This window comes from Aspergillus glaucus (genome assembly GCF_001890805.1).
Source record: "Aspergillus glaucus CBS 516.65 unplaced genomic scaffold ASPGLscaffold_1, whole genome shotgun sequence".
Taxonomy (NCBI): Eukaryota; Fungi; Ascomycota; class Eurotiomycetes; order Eurotiales; family Aspergillaceae; genus Aspergillus; species Aspergillus glaucus.
Window position 1 is genome coordinate 336,214 of NW_019170453.1, and position 24,697 is coordinate 360,910.

At 50.1% G+C, this 24,697-nt stretch overlaps 7 protein-coding genes across 7 annotated transcripts; 4 read left to right on the forward strand and 3 right to left on the reverse strand.

The window, feature by feature from the left end:
* Window positions 1-180: 180 nt before the first annotated feature.
* ASPGLDRAFT_41006 (FAD binding domain protein) lies at window positions 181-2,741 on the reverse strand. Its single transcript, XM_022545314.1, has 3 exons — window positions 2,518-2,741; window positions 528-2,461; window positions 181-474 (listed from the first exon to the last, which is right to left on the reverse strand). The coding sequence occupies exons 1-3, from the start codon at window positions 2,519-2,521 to the stop codon at window positions 463-465; spliced, it is 1,950 nt and encodes a 649-aa protein (XP_022405742.1). The 5' UTR covers window positions 2,522-2,741; the 3' UTR covers window positions 181-462.
* Window positions 2,742-5,817: 3,076 nt separating this feature from the next.
* Window positions 5,818-11,410, forward strand: ASPGLDRAFT_195624 (aminophospholipid-translocating P4-type ATPase DNF3). The gene is made up of 2 exons (XM_022543049.1): window positions 5,818-5,861; window positions 5,933-11,410. The coding sequence occupies exon 2, from the start codon at window positions 6,171-6,173 to the stop codon at window positions 11,175-11,177; it is 5,007 nt and encodes a 1,668-aa protein (XP_022405743.1). The 5' UTR covers window positions 5,818-5,861; window positions 5,933-6,170; the 3' UTR covers window positions 11,178-11,410.
* Window positions 11,411-13,759: 2,349 nt separating this feature from the next.
* On the forward strand, window positions 13,760-15,668 carry ASPGLDRAFT_41009 (uncharacterized protein). The gene is made up of 2 exons (XM_022545315.1): window positions 13,760-13,947; window positions 14,017-15,668. The coding sequence occupies exons 1-2, from the start codon at window positions 13,767-13,769 to the stop codon at window positions 15,312-15,314; spliced, it is 1,479 nt and encodes a 492-aa protein (XP_022405744.1). The 5' UTR covers window positions 13,760-13,766; the 3' UTR covers window positions 15,315-15,668.
* A 204-nt stretch (window positions 15,669-15,872) lies between these two features.
* Window positions 15,873-16,941, reverse strand: ASPGLDRAFT_41010 (phosphatidylglycerophosphatase). The gene has a single exon (XM_022545316.1). It carries the CDS (start codon window positions 16,885-16,887, stop codon window positions 16,153-16,155), a length of 735 nt encoding a protein of 244 aa, XP_022405745.1. The 5' UTR covers window positions 16,888-16,941; the 3' UTR covers window positions 15,873-16,152.
* Window positions 16,942-17,055: 114 nt separating this feature from the next.
* ASPGLDRAFT_139260 (putative small nuclear ribonucleoprotein SmD3) lies at window positions 17,056-18,095 on the forward strand. Its single transcript, XM_022541675.1, has 4 exons — window positions 17,056-17,236; window positions 17,312-17,372; window positions 17,478-17,607; window positions 17,701-18,095. Exons 1-4 carry the CDS (start codon window positions 17,180-17,182, stop codon window positions 17,801-17,803), a joined length of 351 nt encoding a protein of 116 aa, XP_022405746.1. The 5' UTR covers window positions 17,056-17,179; the 3' UTR covers window positions 17,804-18,095.
* A 237-nt stretch (window positions 18,096-18,332) lies between these two features.
* Window positions 18,333-19,690, forward strand: ASPGLDRAFT_62668 (adaptin-binding domain-containing protein; the record flags this gene model as incomplete). The annotated part of the gene is made up of 3 exons (XM_022548559.1): window positions 18,333-19,194; window positions 19,248-19,562; window positions 19,611-19,690. The coding sequence occupies 3 exons, from the start codon at window positions 18,333-18,335 to the stop codon at window positions 19,688-19,690; spliced, it is 1,257 nt and encodes a 418-aa protein (XP_022405747.1).
* Window positions 19,691-19,760: 70 nt separating this feature from the next.
* Window positions 19,761-20,540, reverse strand: ASPGLDRAFT_115635 (protein tyrosine phosphatase-like domain-containing protein; the record flags this gene model as incomplete). Its single annotated transcript, XM_022539705.1, has 3 exons — window positions 19,761-19,828; window positions 19,881-20,023; window positions 20,083-20,540. 3 exons carry the CDS (start codon window positions 20,538-20,540, stop codon window positions 19,761-19,763), a joined length of 669 nt encoding a protein of 222 aa, XP_022405748.1.
* Window positions 20,541-24,697: the final 4,157 nt, after the last annotated feature.

A 24,697-nucleotide genomic window follows, 5' to 3' on the forward strand; every position in this document is an offset into this window, starting at 1 on the left:
AAGCCTCTGGGAAGGCTGTCCCAGTGATAAGGCAGATTGCTGCAGTCAGAAAACAGCTGTTCCGCTGTTCCCCGTAGCTCTGGTTTGCAGTTATGAAGTCGTATTTACTCCATTCAGACACTGCTTCAAACTACGAAGACGAGGGATAGGGAAGAGCATGTTGTGCCTTGGGTGAATAACGGAGCATAACAGAGCAGTTGCACAGGCAGGATGATAATTATCATGGTATTGCTACCAGCCTGATCTATACTATATATGCACACAAATCCAACTAACCAAAAAGATAGATAACACGCTAAATAGACCAAATTTTTGCAATAGACAAACAATTCCCATGTATCGATTTCCCATATACCATGCAATGAATATCAATCCAGACAGATACACATACAACCAAATTTTGATCTCGCGCTGCGAGATTATAGACCATCAAGGTACTGACAAGAAAAAAGGTACAATAAATTACCAAGTTTCCTAAAGTGGTTGTTAGCTTCATTCAGACATAGGCCAGAGGATGAGGAACTTACAGCAATGTACTGTCCAGCTTCCTTCTTGTTATCCCAGAACAATTGGGCTTCTTCGCTGTTCAGGTTGCCCTTGGCCATCGCCACATCGATCAAGGCAGCCTCAACACCCTCACCCATACCCTTTCCGCTACCGCAGACAAACACCCGTCCATCCAGTGCGTTGACCACGAACCAGACCAAATCAGCCTGGTGTCGCACCTCTTCCTGGACGTACTTGCTCTCGCCCCGACGGCTCTGCACTACCGTTCGCACCTTGGATTCTTCCACACCCCACTCGCCGCTGTACAGCTCGTCAAGGAGGGAGTCCCGGACACCTTGCAGCACCCAGACCTTGTTAGCGCAGTTGGCGGATTGCAGACGACGCTGGACGAAACCACGGAAAGGCGCAACTCCCACGCCAGCTCCAATCAAAAGCATGGGTCCATCCGAGGCAAATCGCGTGGCCAATGGGTTGGCCATCAATCCCCGGAACATAGGAATGTGCACGTTAAGTGTTGAAGGGTCGATACCCTGCTTTTCGGCATCGACCACCTTGCGAGCAACCTCTTCCAGATAACCCGAGCCGACACCAGTTCGGTAGCCACGCTTGTAGTCCTTGGATTCGGCCACCGACACGGCGACTTCGACCAGGCGACGAGAAACCCCGTCCTTAATGCTATAGGAGGCCAAGGGATCTTGGGAGAGCGAGTAGAAACGTGGCATCAGCGTGTTCAGGGAGGAAAGGAGATGGTCCAGAGGGGGTTGAGACGATGGGAACGCGTGCAGTAGCTGAGAGACGGAAACATGCGATGTGGTACGGAGGTCACAGAAAGCACCCTGGCCTTGCGAAGAGGCAAGGAAAAGGAGGATCTTCTTTTCATGTTCGTGGGTGGCATACTCGCCCAAAAGCCGGAACAGAGCCTTGGTGGGAGGGTAACTCTGAATGTCGGAGCACCAGTTCAAGACCTCTCTCCGGCTGGTGACCAACTCACGCGGCTGGTCATCTCCCCAGATAGTAGGCCAGCGGCCCTTGGTCGTGTGCAGGGTGATCTTCTTGTCCCGGATGGACTTGGGAATTCCGAGACAGTTGAAGATGTCGTCCACTTCTTCATCCTTGTTCTTGGGGCAAATCCCAATAGCACCACCCACGACGAAATCAACTGTGCCGCTCTCTGCGGGATAGTCGGTGATATCAATATCAAAGTGATACGTCCGCTTTTCCGCGCCGGCCTTTGTGAGCTCTCGGGCGTGGTGCAAGGGTGCACGGAACACTTCGTACGGAGGATGCGGTTGCACAAACGGAGGCGGGTGGTCGGATGGTCCCAGCTTCATGTCGACAGCAGACACTGGCACACTCGAAAAAGAAACCGTCTTCTCCGGAAGATCAGCAACGTCGGTGAGCATACTGTCTGACGTCAAATAGTCGATGTTCAACTGGAGGCTCCGGAATGCCTCGTTATCTGGGGGAATGACGTTGTTCGTCGTGGAAGTAGGACCAGGGACAGGAACTCTCTGCAACGGCTGGCTACGGCAACAGCCACCCCCGCAGCAAAGCGGTTGTAACTTCTGGGTGCCTGCATGACCCACATTCTCTAATACCCGTTTCATATCATCCGAGTTCTGCGAAAGGAGGACGGTCGATGCCCGTCGACCACCATTGAACGACTGCGCGTTGTCATCTTGGACCTCATCTTGCGGTTCCGATGGTGGGGTCAACGGTACCGGCGTGTTGGCATCTGTCATGTCTGTTTCTTGCTGGGACGGGGTGGGCAAGGCATTGAAGCTCGTGGGAATGGATAGCGACCGGTCACGGGGTTCTTCTGGGATGGGGTTGTCCGGGTGAGAGGTGGCGGACACAGGGATGCTGTGGTGGTCTCCATTAGGGTGGTTGTTGAAGGACGGCATGGTGGACATGGTCCTCGCGGATGGCGGGGAGGGAGGAAGAACGGCGTGCACTGATCATGGTTAGCCTCTCTTTTCTCTTGTTTGAAGACTGTTGAGAATCAATTACCCATTGTGACTGGAGATAATGTTAAATATGAAGAAACTGAGAGAAAGACCCGGGGTCGTAACGAGCGAAGAGCAAGTAGGCACCTAGGCGTAAAAGAACAAAAGCAACAATGAGCGACAACTCGGTAACGGTCGTCGATTAAATGCGAGAATCAAAGCCAAGCATTCAGGAGAAGGAGAAGGAGAAGGAGATGTTAAAATGGAAACAGATTGTGGGATGAGGAGGAAAGGAAGTGGCCCGAGGCGAGGAAAAAAACGACAAAGCCGGCACCCGGGAGAGCGGTCCCGCTGCACTAGGTAATGATGTGGTTGCGATGTAATACAGAATACACTGCAATAAAGTGCATAGAAAATTGATTAAATACTTGTGGAAGGATGAATACACTCGTATTTAGTCGTCCAATTGTTGATTGAAAAACCACCAGATAAGACGCAGGGCAGAAAAAAGAAACAATCAAAATTACCACACCAGATCCGGTCTCGCCACTTGTTTCATACCGTATGTTACATTCCAGATAAAGTATCAGAGTCCAGTGGCTTTATTTTCTACATAACAATAATAGCAAGGAAATTCCATTATTCTGAGCAAGAAATTCACAGGACAAGAAATTAAGGATCTTACCCCCGCAGAGAGAAAATTGTTGAATCTCAGCCCGAGATCTGCAATGCAGCGTCTAGTCTCTACCGTTCTCGGTAAGTCGCTTGTTTACGCTGGGTCTGGTTGATCACAACGAATTGGAATGTTCTGAGTACAACTGTCGAGCAGCAATTGGCCTAGCTATTGAAAGGAGCATTAATCGCAATTGAGGAGGATTCCTATTTGTCTTGTTGGGGAAGTAGCTGTATGGTGTACTCTGTAGTATGGAGTGGTAACGTGTTTGTATGGTGGCAAGCGGTAATACGCGACAGTACGATACCTGCAAGGATCTCTGTATCTAATCTGATCCGGTGGCAGTCATTTTTCCTCATCCTCGGTTACCTCTGCTGTGTTCATCATAACATCATCTGGCCACTATTTCAAGCATTCAATTGCCGGCTTTTAACGTCTATGGGAATGAAAATATCCGTAAGATTCCTATTCTCTATTCAATACCCGTCATCCGTAACAGAAAAGGAAATACCCGGAGTATCCAGTGATCATTCACGTGAGTCTCGGGAAGTCGGTTGCCGGATCAGATAACTCGGTCTGGCATCGAAAATGTGACATGGCCAACTCGGGAAACAGAATCCTGCCACTTCATTTCTTGGTGCAGAAGTATACATAAGAATGTGCACTATAGGAAATTCATGTCGTTTGACAGGCTATTGCCGCTAGTGTCCTGCAACTGTTGCAGAAAAGTCGTAAATCATGCATGGAGACCAAAATCAGATAACAAATACGCGGGTCCTTGTTTCCCGTGCGTCCGTCCCGGGTGAACCCGCCGATGTCGGCGGCCAAGATCATATCAATCAGATTAGCCATCGCCTACATTTTTCTGACAACGTGCTTCTCGAAGGTCCACTGTCACGGCAATAATATCCTTGTCTGTTGTCTGACACTACTACTCCATATGGGGTATTTGAGGAATACGATGGAGCATTTCGGAATTCCCGCTGTCATCTGACCATACAGGATGACGCCGCATCTCAGCAGAGTACTCTGTACAGAGTACATTATGAGAGCCTCACCCCCCTTTGCGTGGCGTAGGATTTCAGGTGGTACCGAGACCGCAAGGAGACGTGCAAATGACTCCTGTTACAGCCTAGCCTACACACTCACTTGGTTCAAGTGCAAATACCAGATCCTGTACTCTTTCTGTGACTAAATTCAACAAGAGTCTGGAATCAACTGCACCTCATCCTTGCGAGTTACATCTTTGCTGACCGGGGTGCTATTAGTACTCCGCACAGCGCCATCTGAATTGGTCAAACATTTCCTCGATGACAGCTCTTCGCAAGATTTCCTTTTCATACTATGCCCAACGTCATCCGGCTCCATTATTATGAAAGTAATTAAAAATCCCTGCCTTCGGAGTCCGCTCTAAATGGTTGGTCCTCGGGAGGTAGATGTACAAATATGGAGTAACTGCGCGACATTTTGACAACCGGGAATTTAGCCCTGCATTTCAGATCCAGTATTCTGCTTTGCTATTCACCGGGCTTTCAAGTGTGATCTTCTTTGCGGCACTAGATATTCTACCAGAAGTTGACTTCCGACGGCAGGTGTCTGGCAGGGGAGAATCATATAAATTGACCAACCTACTCCGTGGACAGTCATGAATATGAAGCAAGCATCCATTCTTTCTCATACTCCTTTGAAAAGAATAAACCACCGCGCAAGGGTAGAGTATTTTTTCATCGTCATTGAAGCCCCTCGTCTACGCAGTTCATTGTGGGTTGCGGGATTTCCTAGCATTTCTGCCCAACGGATTCCATTGTTTAAATCCCTCAAACACAGTAACACTTTGAAGCAGCTGTCAATCTATACTGGCCAGTGAAACAGAAGAGAATTTTCAATGCTTCAAGTCTAGTCCGCAGATTTCGGTGTTTTTAGAGGTACGGAGTATATATAACCACGTCGATCACCGCTGTTGTTGCGATATGCCCATTTTATGCGACAAGAGACCCTTATAATTCATGCAATAGTAATTTCAAGTAAAGACTAAGCGCTGGCTGCCATCTGTTCACCTGCATACAATGGGCGGGCGCTGAACTATTCCAGAAAAATGTCAAACCTGGTCACCTGACCTTTGACAGATGGTACCCCCTCAGAGTACCAAGAAACCATTGATACTGCCATGTGCCTTAATTGGCAGCTCAGTCCCTTTGTGGCAAAGACCAGAGAGGCAGTGTTTTAACCCACGGTTCCGCGATCTTGGAGGCTACGTACAATGGGTACGTACCTCGCTTGAGGGACGCTTAAGTTGCATTGAGTCAATGTCTAGACTTTATTTTGGGTCCTTCTCCAAGTATTACTTTCTCACTTGCTCTTTTTGCCTGTCGCTTGCTCAGACAATCCACGCCGCATCCGTCCCCTGACCAATTAGCGCACGTTCCGCCTTCCCCCAAGTCGACCTGTCCGCCTGCGGAATCGTCGATTCGTCTTCTTTGCATCGCGCAGGTGTTGGGTTTTCTGCTTTACGTTGCTTTCCCGCCTTGTACAGGGCTGCAAGTGTGGTTGCAGAAAAGTTTGGTTGTTGTTGCTCGGTTCTTTTTTTTCTTTTCTGTTCTGTGCTGGTTTTCTGTTTCTTGGGTTATCTCAGACACTTCGGACGGGAAAACTTGTGGTGGCCCATTAATCTCACGTTCCACTTCTGTCTCGCAAGAATATTGCGTCGTTAGTTGCTTATGTCTTTTGGTAACTTGGTGTGTTGGAACAAAACAAGCGATTGCAAGCAGCGGCAGCGGCAGCTAACGTGGACATCCTGTCACTACAGATTTCTTCCGGTTTTGTCACGTCGACTGCGAGAATAATGCCTCCCCGGTCCTAGTTACGATTTTCTCGAAATTCTGACGATTTGACTATACGCGTTACGAACTTTGACGTTCTATCGATAGAGATATATATTCATTGAATTAATAACCTGTCAACGGATGCAAGGAGAAGAATCGGGACGCTGAGCATTCCGAAATAAACGCAAAAGGAAATTGTTGGTGGAGGAGCATTCCTTCGCCATGTCAAAAGATGATAGTTTATCCAAGAATTCTCCCTCACAGGGAGCGCCTCAGCCCACAGGGGGAGAGACGGCGTCTTCAAGACCGCAGTCTCTGCAAGCACCACCGTCGATTTTAAGGACTCCATCGCAGGAAAGCATCGGTTCAAGGCCTCTCCCTACTAGGGCATTTTCGGATTCTGGCCGCCGATCGTCCCAGCAGCAACATGTTCGCTTCTCGACCGATCTCGAACGACCCGGTGTGGAGGAATCGCGAGATGGGAGTTGGGAAGGGCGACGGGCGGCGTCCAGGGAGCTTACTCTGAACACTACCAATCTGGCACCTCCGCGATCCCATTCTGCCGGTTGCTCTCCAGATCGGAGTCTCTCTCCTCTCTCTCCCAATGCGGCGCTGTCCCCTCCGTCACCCCAGGAGTCGGGTCGCTCAAGATCCCGCAATCGGGGGTATTCGCTGCGTCGCGCCATATTTACCAAAAACATGCAACCTCAGCCTGGCGAGGTGCCTCCCAGTGCGATTGAATTAGGTGAGGCCAGTGGTCCGCAAGAGACGACTCAGCAGGTACATGAGCCAACCAAGGACAAGCGCATTCCAGCGGAGGATGGAAACGCATCGGAAGATGAGAAGCATGGATTGACGATTGAAGAGGCTACTGCGGATTCATCAACTTCAAGAGAAGATGTATCGACCTACTTTTCGGAACCGTCCGAGGACAACAAAGGGAGACTTTCCACGTCGATTTCGCAGGAGAGGTGGCTCAAAAGAAAAGCGATGACCACTCTGATGATCAACCGTGTCAACAACGCTCTGGAGGCCATTCGTAAGACTATCCTACGCATCAAAGACATTCCCCCAAGCAAGGATGGCCGTCACATCGACCTGGATCCGAAATGCACTCAAACCCCCATTGACGAACGCACGGGGAAACCATATACCGGCAACTGGATTCGGTCGAGTCGCTACAGTTTCTGGAGTTTCTTCCCTCGTCAGTTGTGGGCGCAATTCACCAAACTTGCAAACTTCTATTTCCTGGTTGTCGCGATTCTGCAGATGATTCCTGGTCTGAGTACTACCGGTACTTACACTACTCTGGTTCCCTTGTTGGTTTTCGTTGGTATCTCGATGGGTAAAGAAGGACTTGATGATTGGCGTCGCTATCGCTTAGACAAAGAAGAAAACAACCGTTATGCGAACGTTCTGCGCCCTGGAAAAGGCGCTTCCCCGGCAGCCTCAAGTGGTGACGTCTCCGTGACAAGCGATTCCCAGGATTGGGCTTCTATCAAATGGGAAGATATCAAGGTCAGCGATGTTATCAGACTCGAGCGCGATCAGCCCGTGCCTGCGGATTTCGTCTTGCTTCATGCCGAGGGACCCAATGGAATTGCGTACATCGAGACCATGGCTTTGGATGGTGAAACGAATCTCAAGAACAAACAGCCATGCCAGCCAGTCTCCAAAGTTTGCGCCACAGTCGAGGATATCTGCAGCAACTCCATTCATTTTGCAGTGGAAGACCCCAATCTGGACCTGTACAAGTTCGATGGCAATGTGGTCATCAACGGCCAGGAAAAGTTGCCCTTGACTAACAACGAGATTGTCTACCGTGGGAGCATTCTGCGCAACACTGAGCATGTTCTCGGGATGGTCATCTACACCGGCGAGGAGTGCAAGATTCGAATGAACGCTAACAAGAACCCGCGGATCAAGTCACCCTCCCTGCAGGCCAGGGTTAACCGCGTCGTCATGCTAATTGTGGCGCTAGTCGTCGCGTTGGCGGTCGCCTGTACCATCGCGTACAAGTACTGGGCCGAGGACGTGGAGAACTCCGCATGGTACTTGACGCAGGCAAGTGTCGACTTGGGTCCTATTTTCACGTCGTTCCTAATCATGTTCAACACGATGATTCCAATTTCTCTTTATGTGAGTATGGAAATTGTCAAGGTTGCCCAGATGTTCCTCTTGAACGATATCGACATGTACGATGAGGAAACGAATACGCCTCTTGAAGCACGAACGTCAACCATCAACGAAGAACTGGGACAAGTGAGCTACATATTTTCGGACAAGACCGGTACTCTGACCAACAACACGATGAAGTTCCGCAAGATGAGTGTCGCGGGCACGGCATGGTTCCACGATCTCGACATTCGCGAAGAAGAGGCCAAAGAAGGCGATCGTGGCAAGCTAATCCACAAGAAGCGAAGTGTCAAAGGAAAGAAAGTCATGGGACGCAAGTCCAACGTGTCAGAGGTCCGGCCAAGTGGTGTCAGACAATCGAACGTGTCTACCGGCGTGGATATGGCTGGTACTATGTCCATGAGGGGTCGATCCCTGAGGGATGGCAAGATGGCTTCCACCTGCCGGACGACGGACATGGTTGAGTATATCCAGCGGAAACCGTACACCGTCTTTGCGCGCAAGGCCAAGCTGTTCCTTCTGTCAATTGCTCTGTGCCACACCTGCATTCCTGAAGAGGACGAGAACGGGGATACGTCGTACCAGGCGTCTTCGCCGGATGAACTGGCACTGGTCTCGGCCGCGCGGGAACTTGGATATTTGGTCCAGGATCGCCAGTCGAACACCTTGACTATTCGAAGTTTCCCCGATGGACCATATGAGCCGGCCGTTGACGAGGTGTTTGAGATTCTGGAGGTTATTGAGTTCTCAAGTGCACGGAAGCGAATGTCAGTCTTGGTGCGGATGCCTGACCAGCGCATCTGTGTGTTCTGCAAGGGCGCGGATAGCATTCTGATGAACCTGCTGAAGAAGTCTAATCTGGCGCAAGAGAAGGCCGTCGAGATTGGGAGGCGCGCGAGCAGGCGCAAGGCTGCAGAAGCGAACTCGATCATACGGCACAACAGCGAATACAACAACCGAAAGGAAAGCGGTTTCAGCAGACCTAGCATGCACCGTCGTTCAAGTGTTTCTGGTCAGCAGGTTAACACCCTGCGGGACAGCATTGATGTTTGGCTGCGGGACCGCGAAACGGACCATGGTATCTTGACTCGGGAGAACGACAGCGCGTTTTACAGCCCTCGCCCTTCGACCCAACTTGGACGTGCATCCATGGCGGTCTCAGACTCCAGCTCCATGCATGAGGCGGAGTATGAGGACCTGGTGGAGGAGGCGCTGGTGGTCAACGAGACGGCAGTGTTTGAGCGGTGCTTCCAGCATCTGAACGACTTTGCGACGGAGGGTCTGCGGACGCTGCTGTATGGTCATCGGTACCTGGATGAAGCGACGTATGAGAACTGGAAGAAGGCGTACCATGAGGCTTGCACCAGCCTAGTCGACCGGCAAGAGAAGATTGAGAAAGTGGGCGAGGAGATCGAGCAACACCTGGAGCTGACTGGTGCGACGGCGATCGAGGACAAGTTGCAAAAGGGCGTGCCGGAGGCGATTGACAAGTTGCGACGGGCAAACATCAAGCTCTGGATGTTGACTGGTGACAAGCGCGAAACAGCCATCAATGTCGGCCATTCGTGTCGTCTGGTCAGGGAGTACTCCACGGTTGTCATTCTTGATCAGGAAAACGGCGATGTCGAACAGTCGATTGTCAAGCTCACGGCGGATATCACCAAGGGTGTCGTGGCTCATTCGGTTCTGGTTGTGGACGGACAGACGTTGTCGATGATTGAGGCAGACGCGACCTTGCGGGTGCGGTTCCTCAACCTTGCTATCCTTGTCGACTCGGTCATCTGTTGCCGTGCCAGTCCTAAGCAAAAGGCGTTCCTTGTGAAGTCGATCCGTCTTCAAGTCAAGGATTCCGTAACGCTGGCGATCGGAGATGGTGCCAATGATATTGCCATGATTCAAGAAGCGCACGTGGGTATTGGCATCACGGGCAAAGAAGGATTACAGGCTGCTCGGATCTCAGACTACTCGATTGCGCAGTTCCGGTTCCTGCTGAAGCTGCTTCTCTGTCACGGACGGTGGAATTACATCCGCGCGTGCAAGTATACGTTGGGGACTTTCTGGAAGGAAATGCTGTTCTATTTGACGCAAGCGCTCTACCAGCGATGGAACGGATATACGGGAACGAGTTTGTACGAATCGTGGAGTTTGAGTATGTTCAACACGCTGTTCACGTCGTTGGCGGTGATCTTCCTGGGTATTTTTACGAAGGACCTTGCCGCGCCAACACTCCTGGCTGTGCCGGAGTTATACAACAAGGGCCAACGACATGCTGGGTTTAACATCAAGCTGTTCCTGGGATGGACGTTCATGGCAGCGTGCGAAGCGATGATCATCTACTTTACCATGTACGGGCTGTTTGGCAATGTGCTTTTCAACAACCGTGCAGGCAACGACATTTACTCACTGGGACTTGTGACGTTCTCGGCGTGTGTGGTGGTTATCAACACCAAACTGCAAGCGCTCGAGGTGCACAACAAGACCTACCTGTCGGTGATCGTGATGGTAATCTCCATCGGCGGTTGGTTCCTCTGGAACATGATCCTTTCGTCTCGCTACACCATGGAATCCGGCAAAGGCGTGTACCACGTCAACGGCAACTTCCTCAAGCAAACCGGCCACAACCTCTCCTTCTGGGCCGTCCTCCTCGTGACCGTCATGGCCGTGATCGTCTTCGAAATCACCGTCAGCGCAGTCCGAGCAAACCTCCTCCCGACAGACGTGGACATCTTCCAAGAATACGAGCAAGACTTGGAGATCCGGAAGCGGTTTGAAGAAGCCGCCGCGATGGAGCTACAGCAGGGCTGGGACCGGGGCACGAAGAAGGCGAGTTTCGAGCTGGCGCGCGAGGCAGAGGAGGCGGAAGACGAGGAGGCGCGCGAGAGACAGGTGCAGGAACTCCTGGCGCGGCCTCGGGTTATGACCAAGACGGGCTCTGGTCAGGTTGCGGTTGCTACTACTAATATGGAATATGGACCTAATGTTAATGAAGTTCCTGGGACGGGACATTCTGGCGAGGATGCGCAGCGGTCCAAGGATATTCATGAATTGTTCAGTAAGGGGTATGGAGCGATTCGGAAGGGGCATTTGAAGTGAACCTGGTATTTCTTTGCCCAGTTTCTTTGTGTTTTTCTTTTGTCTCTGTGATTTTGACTGGAGTTGGGATACCTCTTGTGTTTTTGTATTAATAATCCCCGTTGACTGTCTATGGACTGTACAGTGGTTTGTATAAGATATCGATAAATAGTATTAGTATTATATGTATAGACATCAATTATATTTGTATGCTCGGAGTGTCTATATAGAACTCCGGATATTCATATCCCACAATAACCATCCCCGGCGAAAGCGCCACGAACCGAAAAACTAGCCGAATTAGTCATAGCTTGGTGAGGGAGGAGGGTAGGATCAGACTACTGTGGCTAAGGTTATTAGTTGGTCTTGGCGAGGGTTTTAGGGGGTTGGATTGGGTTATGGATTGCCGGATTGGGGTCCAGCCTACGGGATTTTGTAAGCAGCAGTTTGTCTCTGTAACTACGGAGCACAATAGGATAGGATACTGATCCCAGTTTGGGTTGGCATTGTTTGCACAATGTGAACTCTAGGGTAGTCAGTACTATACTATATATGCATACCCCTGCAGTGGTTGCACCACCTACCTCCAGTTCTAGTCTGTGGGAAGCCATGGGACAACCAGCAGTATGTTCTATTTACAGATACTCCTTTTCCCTCTTTTTGTGTGTGGGGTTACAAAACAGGCTGACCTCCTCGCTGTCATGCTGGTTGGACCAATCAGAATGTATGGGCATGTGGGTTCGGGTACCTGGATCGAAGGTCAGTGACCATGGGTCAAGTAAGGGGGGTAGACTAAACTGTATTGGGTATCTGTGTGTGCACCTCTACGGAGTAAGACGAATATTTGATAATTGATAATTGTACTTGTAGAGCAACGATATACATAATAGTATGGATAGAACTGGAGAATCATGATATTGATATCATAAAAAGCTCCGGATACGGATAACTACGCTACGGGGATATCAGGCACAGCACAGGCACCCACAGGCACGCACTATGCGTGGAGACCGGATCTTGCGGATGCGGGCTCTGGCGGTACTGGAGGTCTGGCGACTACTGGCTAGAATCGGGCACGAGGATTTATCAACGGCGAACGTGCTGTACTGTAGTGATGTAAATGATTTATCATTTCATTGTTTTGGGCTGAGTATTCAGAGTATTCTACAGAGTATCTTGCTCTCCCAAGGAGTAACTATACTATCTCTCTTTACTACGGAATACTCTCCATGCATCTGCAGGGGCCAAAACAGGCGACTCTGTAACAAACATCCAGCCGCAGCGCCAAAGCAGAAGCGCCAGAATAACCACCAGCACCAGCCATTGGATTGGCTGTCTTAAATACGACTTTCGTCTTCTGTATGATATTTTTGTTTATTCTGTATACTACAGAGTATTATTCATGCTCATTGTACTGTACTGTACCTGGCTGTGTTACACTCCACCTCCTCAGCCAATCACAACTCTCAATCCCCTGACCCGAGACCTCCACCTCTTTCCCTCAGTCTCTCTTCTTTTCTCTTCTCTCTTTTCTCTCCTCTCTCTCCTCTCTCTCCATCTCTCTTTTTCTTTTCTTATCGTCTCCGACCATCCGTTCGTTTTCATTCGCTTTTTTCTTCTTTTCTTTCCTTCGTTTTTATTCTTTTTAGGTCGCTTCGTTTCACTCTTTCAACGACGACCGTACCGCTCGCTACTACTCTACTTTCTTCGCTCCCTGACGACGCTTGCCAGTCGACTTCCTGAGAATCCCGTCATTTCACGACGACAATCCTCATTCTATCTCCGATTTCCGGTATATGTGACTGGATCCTTGACGCAGACGGGCGAAGATTGCAGGCTATATTCTTCTTTTCGCTTCTTATATACAGCTGCATAGGTCAGCTGCTTTCCTGTGGGATATTGGATTGACGCCGCTGCGACGCGCTCACCGGTTCCTCCGATCTGTATATCAGATCTCTTTTATACACCAACTTTTTTTTTTTTTTTTTTTTTTTTCTCCCTCTCTCCACAGAGTCTTGGGCCTTTCTCTCCAAGCTCGCTGCCATTCGTTTATTTACTCCACCTTCCTCCCGTCATCTCGTCTCTCGCGCTTGACGCTGCTTCGAGAGACTCACTTGTCGGCCGGATCGTCACCTCTCTTGTTTCCTTTTAACAACAACTCTTCGACATTCTTTACTCTTTTTTTTCTCTCTCCTTTTCGATCCAATTTCAGCAATACAAACCATGTCTTCGATAGACGTCCCTGGCCCGTCGGCCATTTCCTCCGCGACTGCTTCGTCTGTCGCCTCGACGCCATCTCCATCGATGTCGAGTGTCACCAACACTCCATCCACTTCGGCTTCGGCCTCGCGTCGCCCTCATCGCAAGAGCACCTTGACCCAGCAGCAGAAGAACAACAAGCGTCAACGGGCTACCCAGGATCAATTGTCTACTCTCGAGGTGGAATTCAACAAGAACCCTACCCCTACCGCTGCCACAAGGGAGCGAATTGCCCAACAAATCAGCATGACTGAGCGTTCCGTGCAAATTTGGTTCCAGAACCGGTGAGTTTTACGATTGATAATGGATTTGTGCGGATTTACTAACAGACATAGCCGCGCCAAAATAAAGATGCTCGCCAAGAAAAGCATTGAAACGGGTGAAGGCTGTGACTCCATTCCTGAGTCTATGCGTCAGTATCTCGCCATGCAGGTTGACCCGAACAAGCCTGGCGCAAGGGATGCGTTTGGCCGCACGGGGGCCTATGGAGCCAACGGCTACCACAATGAAGCCACCCCTTCGGGCAAAGTTGGTACGTTCTAGTGTTTTAGTTTGACACCTGCATGTGGCTTGCATACCCTTACTAATCATGCATCTCCAGTTATTCATCACTTCACATGCCGTTCGTTGAGCGTTGGAAGCTGGCGCCGCATCGGACAAAATGCTATGGACCTGGTGGTCTTCTACTCGCCAGAGAAGGCCTGCATGACCTACTACATCAACAATGACTCCGCCGGATACAAGATCGAGTACCCCTTCTCCCATATCAAGAACATCACTTTGGAGTCGGGTGACCAAGGTCCTCAACCCAACGGTGCTCCTCCCAGGCCTGGTGGCTTGGTCGTGGAATTGAACCGTCCGCCGATTTTCTACATGGACTCCTCCAACTCTGGAGGCTTCTACCAGTGCGGTGACTTCACCGAAGAGCAGCAGGCCAGTCAGATCTTGGTTCATCATCTTGGGGGTCATCCCAAGGTTCTTAGCGTTCAGCTCGCCAAATTGGTCTCTTTGGAGTCTTTCCAGAATCGTATGGCTTACAACTTTGCCATGCCCGCCCCTCCGATGTCGCCGCCCTTTATCCAACGCCCAGCTTCGCAGCCCAACCATCACCACTTCACAGCTCCGTTCTTGGGCATGTACCAGGATGCTCCCCAGCACCACCCGCATATGAGTCTGCACCCCGGTCGAGGACACAAGCGCCAACGGAGTCGCTCCGTCCCAGTTGCGGTGGATTTTTCGGCATTGCAAGCGCCGCTGTCGTTTAACATGCCGCAGACATCGCCGTACACAAGCCATGCAGACTCGGGGATTTACGCTCCGGTTCCTCAATCAGCTCACCCATTGTCTCTTAACCTGCGGGTTGACACTTCGACTCCCTACGGAATGGATCCTCGGGGCCCTCCGATGTCTGCGACCACCGCGGCCTCTCCGTCTGAATTCGCGAGCCCATCCATGTTTACCACAGCGGCAGGCGAGTCCACTCCAATTGCTACCACCATGGGGGCGTCCTTCCACATGCCATTCGTTTCGCCGGCAGTGGAATCGTCGCACATGGCGTCGCAATCTGCTTCGCCATACTCGACTGTCAGTGCTGCCGACCCCATGATCGCCAACCACTCGCCTCCGCTGTCGAACATGCCGCACGCGTCGACGGAGATGTACGGTTTTGGACATGATCATCAGTCCTCGCTCGCGGACGAGGGTATGGGGCTGGGTGAGATGTATCCCAAGCAAAATGTGAACTACTCTGTTCCCACTAGCATGGGACTCGAGAGCAACAACTTTGAAATTCCCATTCACAGTCTGTCCGGTCACAACTCGCCAAGCGTTCAGGGCGACTATCAGAGCATGGGTTCGTTGGACCACGTGGATCCTAACACGTTGGCACCTGGATCGTAAAGTTCTCGGGCATGTACTCGATGTATTTTTCGCTCTTACGCGCACGAATCCTCGTGATTCGGCCACTTAGGGTTCCCTTTCACCTGTACAGGATATGGCGTTGATCCGATTTATTCCTGATTTTCAAAACGATACCCCCTCAAAGCTCACTGGTTCCTGTATTGGATACCATGCTGTTCAACACAAGAGGCCTGTGAGGTTTGTGTGTCTCTTTTGCAACTTGGCCAATTGATGGCGATGATTAGGCGGATGTGATTTCCCGTTCTATTTGAAATACTTTGATTGATGTTTTGTTGTTACTAATACCCTTCTGCTTGCGGCTGGTCCTGACCCTTTTTGTGTTTTTCTTTTTCTGATTTTCTTTTCTTCTTCGTCTGACTGCGGTTGGATTCCCTTTTTTTTTTTTTTTTTTTCATGTTCCCTTTTCTTTTCTTCTCTTCTCATCCTGGCCATTTGTCCATGCTGGCCAGGGTCCCTTTTTATCCAACACTTTTTTTTTTTTTTTAACGTGGTTATGCCAGAAAGTCGGACTTGAAGATGGCGATTTCCCTTCGGATTCCCCCCCCCCCCCCCCTTTTTTTGTTGCTGCTTTTTATATACTCTGGGTCGGCGGGTTAGGTATTGTTTGCATGTCACTTGTCGTGATGGTCATTTGTTTTGTTTGTTCTAGGTCATGATTCTAGCCTGGATCCATGCTGACAGGGTTGTAACATCCTCTGTCCTGGGCATGTGGTTCTGGTGTGAAGCTAGTAGAGATAGTCACCGAATCATGATTTTTGGGATAACTTTGTTCAGGGTATCTATCTATTGTACAGGGTATGTATTTGTACGTCGCAGTCTACGAACTGCCATTCCACCCCTTTGGCGGCGGCGCACAAAGCCCTTTCGACTCCCTCAAATACCTCTCCAGCAACATCTCCATCCTCTCCAACATATTCATCCCGGGCCTCCCCTTCCCAGCCTCAACCCCCTCATACACCCCATCCCGACACCAAACACTCCACGCTCCCATCATACTCGCCATAACCACATCCGTCCCCAACCGATCCCCAACAACCGCAATCTCATCCGCCCGCTCAACAACCCCCCGCTCCCGGAACCAATCTACAACCGTCTCCCCACAGAACGGCTTCTTCTCGATTCCCACTGGTAATCTGAAGACGGTAATTTGGAGGTGCGCGAGACTGGATTCGAGGGAGTGTACTTCGGCGTCGTAACACGCGTGGCTGCCTGCTCTATTCGAGACTATTAGGATCGATGACGGGGATGTTTGTTGGTTGAATGGCGATGTTGGGGATTTGCGCAGGTGTTCGAGTTTCGTGAGGATTTGGGGTGGGAAGGTTGTTGTTTTCGGGGGGCAGAGGGTGTTGTCTTTGTCGAGGACTAGGGCGCGTATCACGGGTGACTTGCTCGTGTCTTTTTCGGTGCTTGGTGATGTTTGTTGGAGGTATGGACCGATGTTCTCGGGGAAATGCGTGAAGGTTGGGATTGTGAGGTGTGGGAGGAATTGGGAGGGTGTTGTGAGGAGGGTGCGGACGGCTTGGGTGAAGCCGCGGAGGTTTGTGTTTGTCATTTCTTTTCTTTTTGTAAGTTTGTATGTTCAATTGCGCATTATGTACACTGTGCAGAGTAAAGAGTAGTTAGTAGTTAGTAGTTAGAAATCGAGTTGTATGCTTGTAGAAAAAAAACCGCCAAGACCGCAGAGCCGCAAAACTCTCCGCCTTGGATCTTGAGCTAAGCTACGGAGTTGTCTTTGCGCTTTCTTCCACTCACGAGTCGACCGTTCGCAATTCATTATTCACGCGTATTCGCGTATTTATCATCTTGTTTTTCTTGAGAAGGATTTTACAAGAATTGTTGTCGATATGGGCAAGTTAACCAGTACGATCGGGATTCCGATCAAGCTTCTGAATGAAGCGCAGGTACGCTCCTTTGCTACAGCTTTGCAGTTTTGTCTCGGGATCTTGGAAAAGAAGCTAACGCTGAATGTTTGACAGGGCCACGTCGTCACCCTTGAGATTACATCCGGCGTCGTCTACCGAGGAAAGCTTTTGGAGGGTACGTTCATCCATCACCACCCATCACCATCACCACCTGTCCCGAACAAACCAACCTCCTCGAATACAATACCCTTGCGATCAATGAAGACTGACAATGAAACAGCCGAGGATAACATGAACGTCCAACTCAAAGATATCACCGTGACCGCCCGCGACGGCCGCGTCTCGCATCTCGACCAGGTTTATATCCGGGGGAGTCATGTGCGGTTCTTCATTGTGCCGGATATGTTGAGGTACATTTCCCCTCCCCATTATCCAGATTGCGTTGCGCAAGACAGCAAAGCAAAATGAAAGGAAGATGATAGATGCTAACCCGTGGTGTACAGAAACGCACCTATGTTCCGCTCGAGAGGCCAGCGCGGCAGAGGTGTTGGATTGGCGCGTGGTAAGGCGACGGTGCAGAGGGCTAGGGGACAGCGGAGGGGTTGATTTTTGTCCTTGGGACTTGGTCTTTTCGTCTTTGTTGAGGTTTACATTTCCATATGATGGTCGGCGTTCTTCTTTATTTACTTGGGGACTTGAGAATTTACGCTCAATGAGATAATCTGTCTGGTCCAGTTCATGCTATGGATATTATTGTAAGGAGGTAGGACTGGGTATTTTGCTGCTGGTCTTTAGAGGTGATGATTCTCTGGATGTCAGTTTGGTCTATCCTTGTCTACCTCCGTAGCTTGTACATATGTGCCTATGAGGGCAGTAGTGATTCTCAACTGCATGCGAGGTCTGGAAAATAATTATAATTGTCTTGCTTGGTAAAGCTACCCTTGGTACAGCTACAGAGACAACAAATGTGTAGGGATGCGTGGAGATAAAATATAACTTGGAGCTTGTTCTGAGCTCTGCAAATCCGCCCCCATCAGCTCCGCCGATTCTCCATCTCCGCAATCTATCGATGTCATCTTCAAATATACAATCAACCAACCAGCAAACCACCACATACTCAAAAACAACCTCCAAAATGAACCCATTGCCTCCATCATCACCAGCAGCAACAACACCACCAAAAACCACCGGACCATCGAAATCGCAATCCAAACTAATCTCCTCCCCCCGCCGCCTCCTCATCCTCACCCCGACCTCGCACTCCCTCACCACCATCCCTCCCCTCTTACATACGTTAACGGGCGTCGCGGTTAAAGATCCCCCTTCCGCGACTGCAACTGCGACGACGACGTTCGCGGGGTACACGACACATACACCCCTCACGATCGAGAATAAGTATTACAAAGCGGAGGTGCCGATTTGGGTTGATGAGATTCCGACTTCGTCTACGGATACGAATACAAAGACTGGAACAGAGGCGAAGACAGAAACCCAAGTGGAAGGGACAGGAGCAGCGCAATGGAAAACCGAATTCTCAGGCGCTGAAGCGCGAGTCGTGCGTGATGCGATCGGAGGTGTTGTTATCTGCTTGAAGAACCCGCGGCCGCGTGCTATTGGCCAGGATACCAGTGAGGAGGGTAAGCGGGAGGATGTACAAGCGCTCAAGGACTTCCTACGGTGTATCAGCGAAGTCAAGCGGTTAATCGAGGGTGAGAGGAGTGGTGATGGCGATGATGATGGTGAAGGTGGGGGGATTGGGTTTGGGGAGGTGCTGGGGTTGATTATTCTCGTTGAGGATGGGGATAAGAATAAGAATACGAAGACCAAGAAGAAGGGAAATGATAATATTGAGGATGAGGATGGGTTAGGAGAGACTCAAGAACCATTCTCTATCTCATGGTGGGAAGAACAGCTTGATGATATTGGGTTGATGGATTTCGATATCGCGAGTTGGGATCCTAGTGCGCCGGATACGGATTTTAGGGATAAATATGGCGGTTTGTGCCCCTCCCCTTTTTCTACCCCATATGTCATATGCTAATAGAACTAGAATACCAAGGAATGCGCCGAATTCGTCAAATCATCGAAACTCACGATTGGGCGTCTGATGATCAATCCGGAGATGCAGATGCAGATCTAGGTTTCGACGATGACCTCGAAGAACAGCTCTTGGGTTTCGATAAGAGCAGTAGCGGGTTTAACCTCGAAGTCAACGAGCTAGAGCGGGAGATGTTTGGCTTGCGCATGGCGATTGAACGGGGCGGTGATGATGGGGATGAGTTTGGGGACTTCGAGGGTGATGACGATGGTGACATTAAGGTTGAGTCGATGGAGGCGCTGATGTTACGGATGCAGGCTATTAAAGGTATGTATTCTTCTCTTGTCTTTGTTTAGGCAAATGCTGATGAAGTAGATATGAGCGCCGATTTACCGGAAAGCGAACGAAAGAAGTTTGCAGCCAAGGCGGTTCGGGATATCATGAAAGAGATGTAACATTATAGATACTATACTAATATCTACATATATGCGGTATCTACATATATACGGCCATATCAAGACAGACCTAGTTCTTCTGCTTCTTGAGAACCTTGCGGCGCTGGGCGATCATGTGCGTGTAGAGAATGTACGAGCCTGAGTCGTCAGTCAGTACATGCCACCAGAACAAGAGAATAGAGAAACATACCAGGAACGTAGATACCGAGAACAACGACCAAGAACCACCAGAAAGCAGGATGAAACTCAGCCGCCGGCTTCAGCGCCTTAACCACCATCGTGCACTCGCTGCTAATACCGAGGGGATAGAGGACGTAGAACGTGTTGTATCTACTTCATTAGCATCCTTTACACCTCTCATATCAGACAGTTTGGATAGAAGAGAGACATACCTCAACCAAGTCCACCACCCCGGCACCCCAACCCCACCAACCTGCAACGCAAAAAACCCATACCGAATACACTCCGTAACCCCCCAAGCCCCCAAACACCCCAAAAACGCATAATCACCCAACTGCGCCTCCCCAACACCGCCCACAATCTTACTCCCACTCCAAGCAGCACTATGGTCCCCAAACGGGTACATAATCCCCCAAACCAGCAACAACCGACTCGCGACTTGCATGAGTGTAGTCATGACGGGGGCGCGCACGAGGCCGAGAAGCGAGTGCAGGATTTCGAGAATCGCGAGGGACTGCGCGGTGAGAAGGTAGGGGTTGTAGATTTTGTTGAAGATGGTTGGGAGGGGGGTTTGTTGGGTGAGGAGAAGGACTGCGTAGGTGGTACTTGTGGCCCAGAGGGTGAAGGCGAGGGCGTTGTAGGTGAAGAGGTAGAGGCGGGTTAGGGACATTTCGGCGGTTTGGTCGTTAACGGAGGACGACTAGAGAAGAGAGGAGGGAAGGAGTGAGCAGGAGTGCTCAATTGCTCGCGATGCTCGGTGGTTGTTTGTTGTCCTTCGGCAGATTTTGGGGATTCGGAGATGCTTAGTAATATACAAAGCTGAAAACCACATAACTAACTAGTTAACTACATATCGTCATTCATCCTGCCGCATAACTACTCAGTCCTTGCCATTTGATCTCTGTAAGCATTTGAATTAAAACAAAGCAAAACAAAACAAAACAACAACAACAACGACATAAAACAAGAATGATAAATATCCACCGGGTTATTCTGCACATGTCCTCTAAACTTCGCAGTCATCAACAACCCTAAATCCTTCCCCCCTAACCACCTCCATCCAAAACTCCACCCTCATCTCATCATCTTCGACGCCCAGACGAATACGCCACAGGCCCCCCTCACAAACCAACGTCGAACCCGCAAGTCCACCTCCAACCGATTCAACAAGTGCCGCTCCAGCGGCGACGGCAAGAATATCGGTCGTCCACTAAAGCTCCCGCTGGCGATAAATAGGTCTTGGCGACGATATTGTGTTTTTGCCACCATGCCGCACATTGCAAGCTGAAACATACCTCGGCACATGCCGTAGCGTACTACCCCTGTTCCTCCCACTTGAAGTGACATAGATAATAGCGGGTCTTCTTCGGGGCGAAGGTGGCTTGGATGCTAGTATGCGTAACAACATTGGTGTGCACGTAAATGACAATCGAAGGCTTGACCAATGTCAGTCGTACGACCAAGGAAGTGTCCATTCTTCCTTATTGCTTGACTAGTTCGGACTCGCCGCTCATGAAGTATGATATTTTCCGATTTACCTTCGAACTCCTCAGGGAGCACAACCGACGTCTCTACGTCTCTGAGTGCTCGGGAGGCCGAGAGGGCCAAGGGCTCGTAGCTGCGGAGGCGTGTATTGTGGGCCTTGCGTCGGATTCTCTTGATTTCGTCCGCCCCTTGCCAATTCTCCTGGCTGGCATCGACAAAAAAACGGTGCACGCGCTGTCGATTTATGAAGGCAAATGAAAAACATCCTGGGGATTCCGTCCGCGATATTCATTGTTATGTCGTACTCTTTCCTGTCGCTCTTCGGGTCCGTGAGGAGGGATATGTGGTGGCTTGCTTCCGCTAATATAACATGACTGGTTAGCCTGCGGTATCGAGAAGAATTCATTGTGTCTCAAACTTACCTATGCTATTAGGAAGATCCCTCATGATGGCGGTCACCTGATCCAGCTGGCTTTACCAGTATCTTAAATAACAGCTCTCGTGGAGAGGCCGTTGGAGCTTGATCTATACTGGTGATGGCGAACGGTGAAATGCCCAGATGGATCAAGGCTACGGAAGCACTTGTAAAAGTCTTCTCACAGCTGTGCTTTGCTAACTTGACCAACTCTGAGAGTTTAATATCCCTATCGTTTCTTCTGAAAGTTGCGAACTCGTCGTGACGAGAAATGCGGATGCTTAACTCTGCGAGAGTAGGTCTAAGAAGATAGTCGACGTGGTGTATAACACTCGTGACGAAGTACTTTCCTGTCCCGAACACTGATATGCATTAGATGATACTCAAGGGTAAGAAGTCCAGAAACTTACTATGATCAGGAATAGAAGCGTTTTTGAAGGTCCAAATATCGTCTTGCTGAGCCCAATTGGCTTTCATGATAATCAGAATCTGCTTCGAGAGCGCATGCGGGGTAAATGTCTGGTTGGGATTTGTCGTCCATCGTGCGTACTCCGGCTCGCAGACCTCAACTGGATAGAGTGACCAAGATTCTCGCTCATGGTGGCGACTATCGTTAACTTCGAAGCTGTCAGGTCCACCGTTCTCCTAGGAGCCACGGTTGGTTACAAACGTTTCCGTTAGCAAAAATCCACCATGGAGCGAGAAAGGCAGACTTACCAGTACTGTTTTCTTTCTTCAGAACAGATACAGAGAACGTGTATACAACCACAGAATTGCCAACCAAGGAGCTGGCGATCGACCTCTCAAATACCCTGGCAATATTTGGGGCTACTTTGGGGAGTTGGAGAACAAGTTCTCGTGCGCCAGAATTGCAGACAAAACCACCGATCTTGATCTCTTCCGCCCGTTCATGCTCACAGAGGTTGTGACGCATCCAATTGAGATTGTTCATGCCATCGAGTCGGCGACCAGAAACATGCTCCGCGCCACAATCGCTGGATAGCTATTGGGGTGTACTCCGTACGCTGCCAGGATCGGAACCCGGACCAAGACAAAATCGAGTTAGAAGCGATCCTACGTTCTCAAGACACCTGTTCTAGACGGACGTATTCCTCGCTCTCGTCGATCCGATTCATTTGCCCGGTCTTACTAGAACACGTCGGTTCCTGATGAAATCCGACGTTGTGTACTCTTTGAAGCCCCCGGTCTGTAAATAAAAAGACCAACAAACCTTTTTCAAAAGGTTCTAGTTCCCGCTTTCAATCACCCCTTGGCTTCATCCTCGTCCCGATTTCCGTCGCCCATCCCATGCCCCTTCCTCTTTCGATCATGTCGTCCGCAGCACTTGTTTTTGTAAGAGCTCGGTTGTCCCTGGCACCGGCGTCTCCTTCTTTTCGCCATCCCCATCCTGATGGGAGGAGCTCGAACACCATATCGAGGGAAAAGTTGTCAAAGATGGCTCTGAGCCCTCGTACGCCGCTGCAGAAAGAACGCCGTCATGATAATCTTCACGCAGATTCCATACGCGAGAACCGATTCCGAGACCCGTGGCAATCGAGTCCAGCAATCTGCATCTTACACCCCCATTGGACTCGAAGCGCTACAGATAATGACCGATGGAGGCTCTACTACCCCGCTCAATGATCCGCAGCGTTAACAGGGGGTGTTATTTCTTTGATCCGCTGACAGTACTGTGAGTTCAGTGACAAAAATGTGGCTCGGATGAGCCAGATGGAAGCATGTCCTCCTAATTAAACTGGACAGGTGTGACTTCGTGCAAAGCCAGGGCTCAAATGGGATAGACTGATCTTGTTGGCCTTCCGACTTGGGTCACACCTCGAAACAATGAACTACAACTATCATCTGAATCGAGCAAATCTGCTTGCTGCAATGTACAAGAAGATGCAATCATCGATGCGAATTGGCCAGGACAGGAACCGGGATTTCTACAAGATTGTGTTGAACCCTGACACTCTCGTTCCTGATAAGCCGGGCCTGAGCACCATCGTGCAATATACCATGCCTACTCACGACCGCGTGGCTGAATTCCAGAGAAGAGTACGCTCGTGTACGGAATCTCACGGGTGTACAACGAAAGAGCACCCTTTCCCTTAATACAAAACGGCAGGCGCCTTAGCACGCCCCTCTTCATCCTCTTCAGCTAGTCGAACAAGCCCACGCCACTATGTGTAATCCACTCTGTAACAGCGGTAATATCGGATCAAGCTTCGCGCCAATCGAGTCTTCTTCCAAAGCAGAGCGTAGTCCCCAACTCATAGAAGGACCCGGTAATGGCAAGTCTGTACGCGGATATTGGACTATGCCAGCCAGACGACCTTGAGAGAAATGATTTTGAGGAATCTGCTTAGCAATGGCAATAGAGATCGTCTGAATATCCCACGTAAAGAACTCTGGTGATTCCTTTTCGCCCCCAAGTCGGGCCATTACATGAGTCAAAGCATCGATGCGTTGTGCAGCAACTGCGGGGCTTGTCGTGCTGGTTGGGTGGACATATTCATTGAGGAAGTCAAAGAGTTTCTACTGATGATCTAGGGTTCGAGATCGTCGAGGGATTCCAGATATGGTAGATTTGGGCAGCCATTGCTTGCAGAGTTCGCACGTGGTATGTTGAGCCTCATGCCTCTCCAGCGTTAGTCAATCCGTGAATTGCACATCGTATGTTAATGTAACCTCCTGCCTCAGGTAGAATACAGTGGTTGTACAGCCAGCACGTTACAGTGACCCCAGCAGTCATACAACACCCGTCCGGCGTACAAATACACATCCTGTATCAGTCACCTGATTGCACCTACCCGAATAGGAAATAGACGCCCATTTGGCGCGTTCTTTGGGTTCACGACCCGCTATTCTTTTATAGCGAATCAGCGCTGAGGTAATTTCCCCGCTAAAGTCTTGGCTCAGCCCCG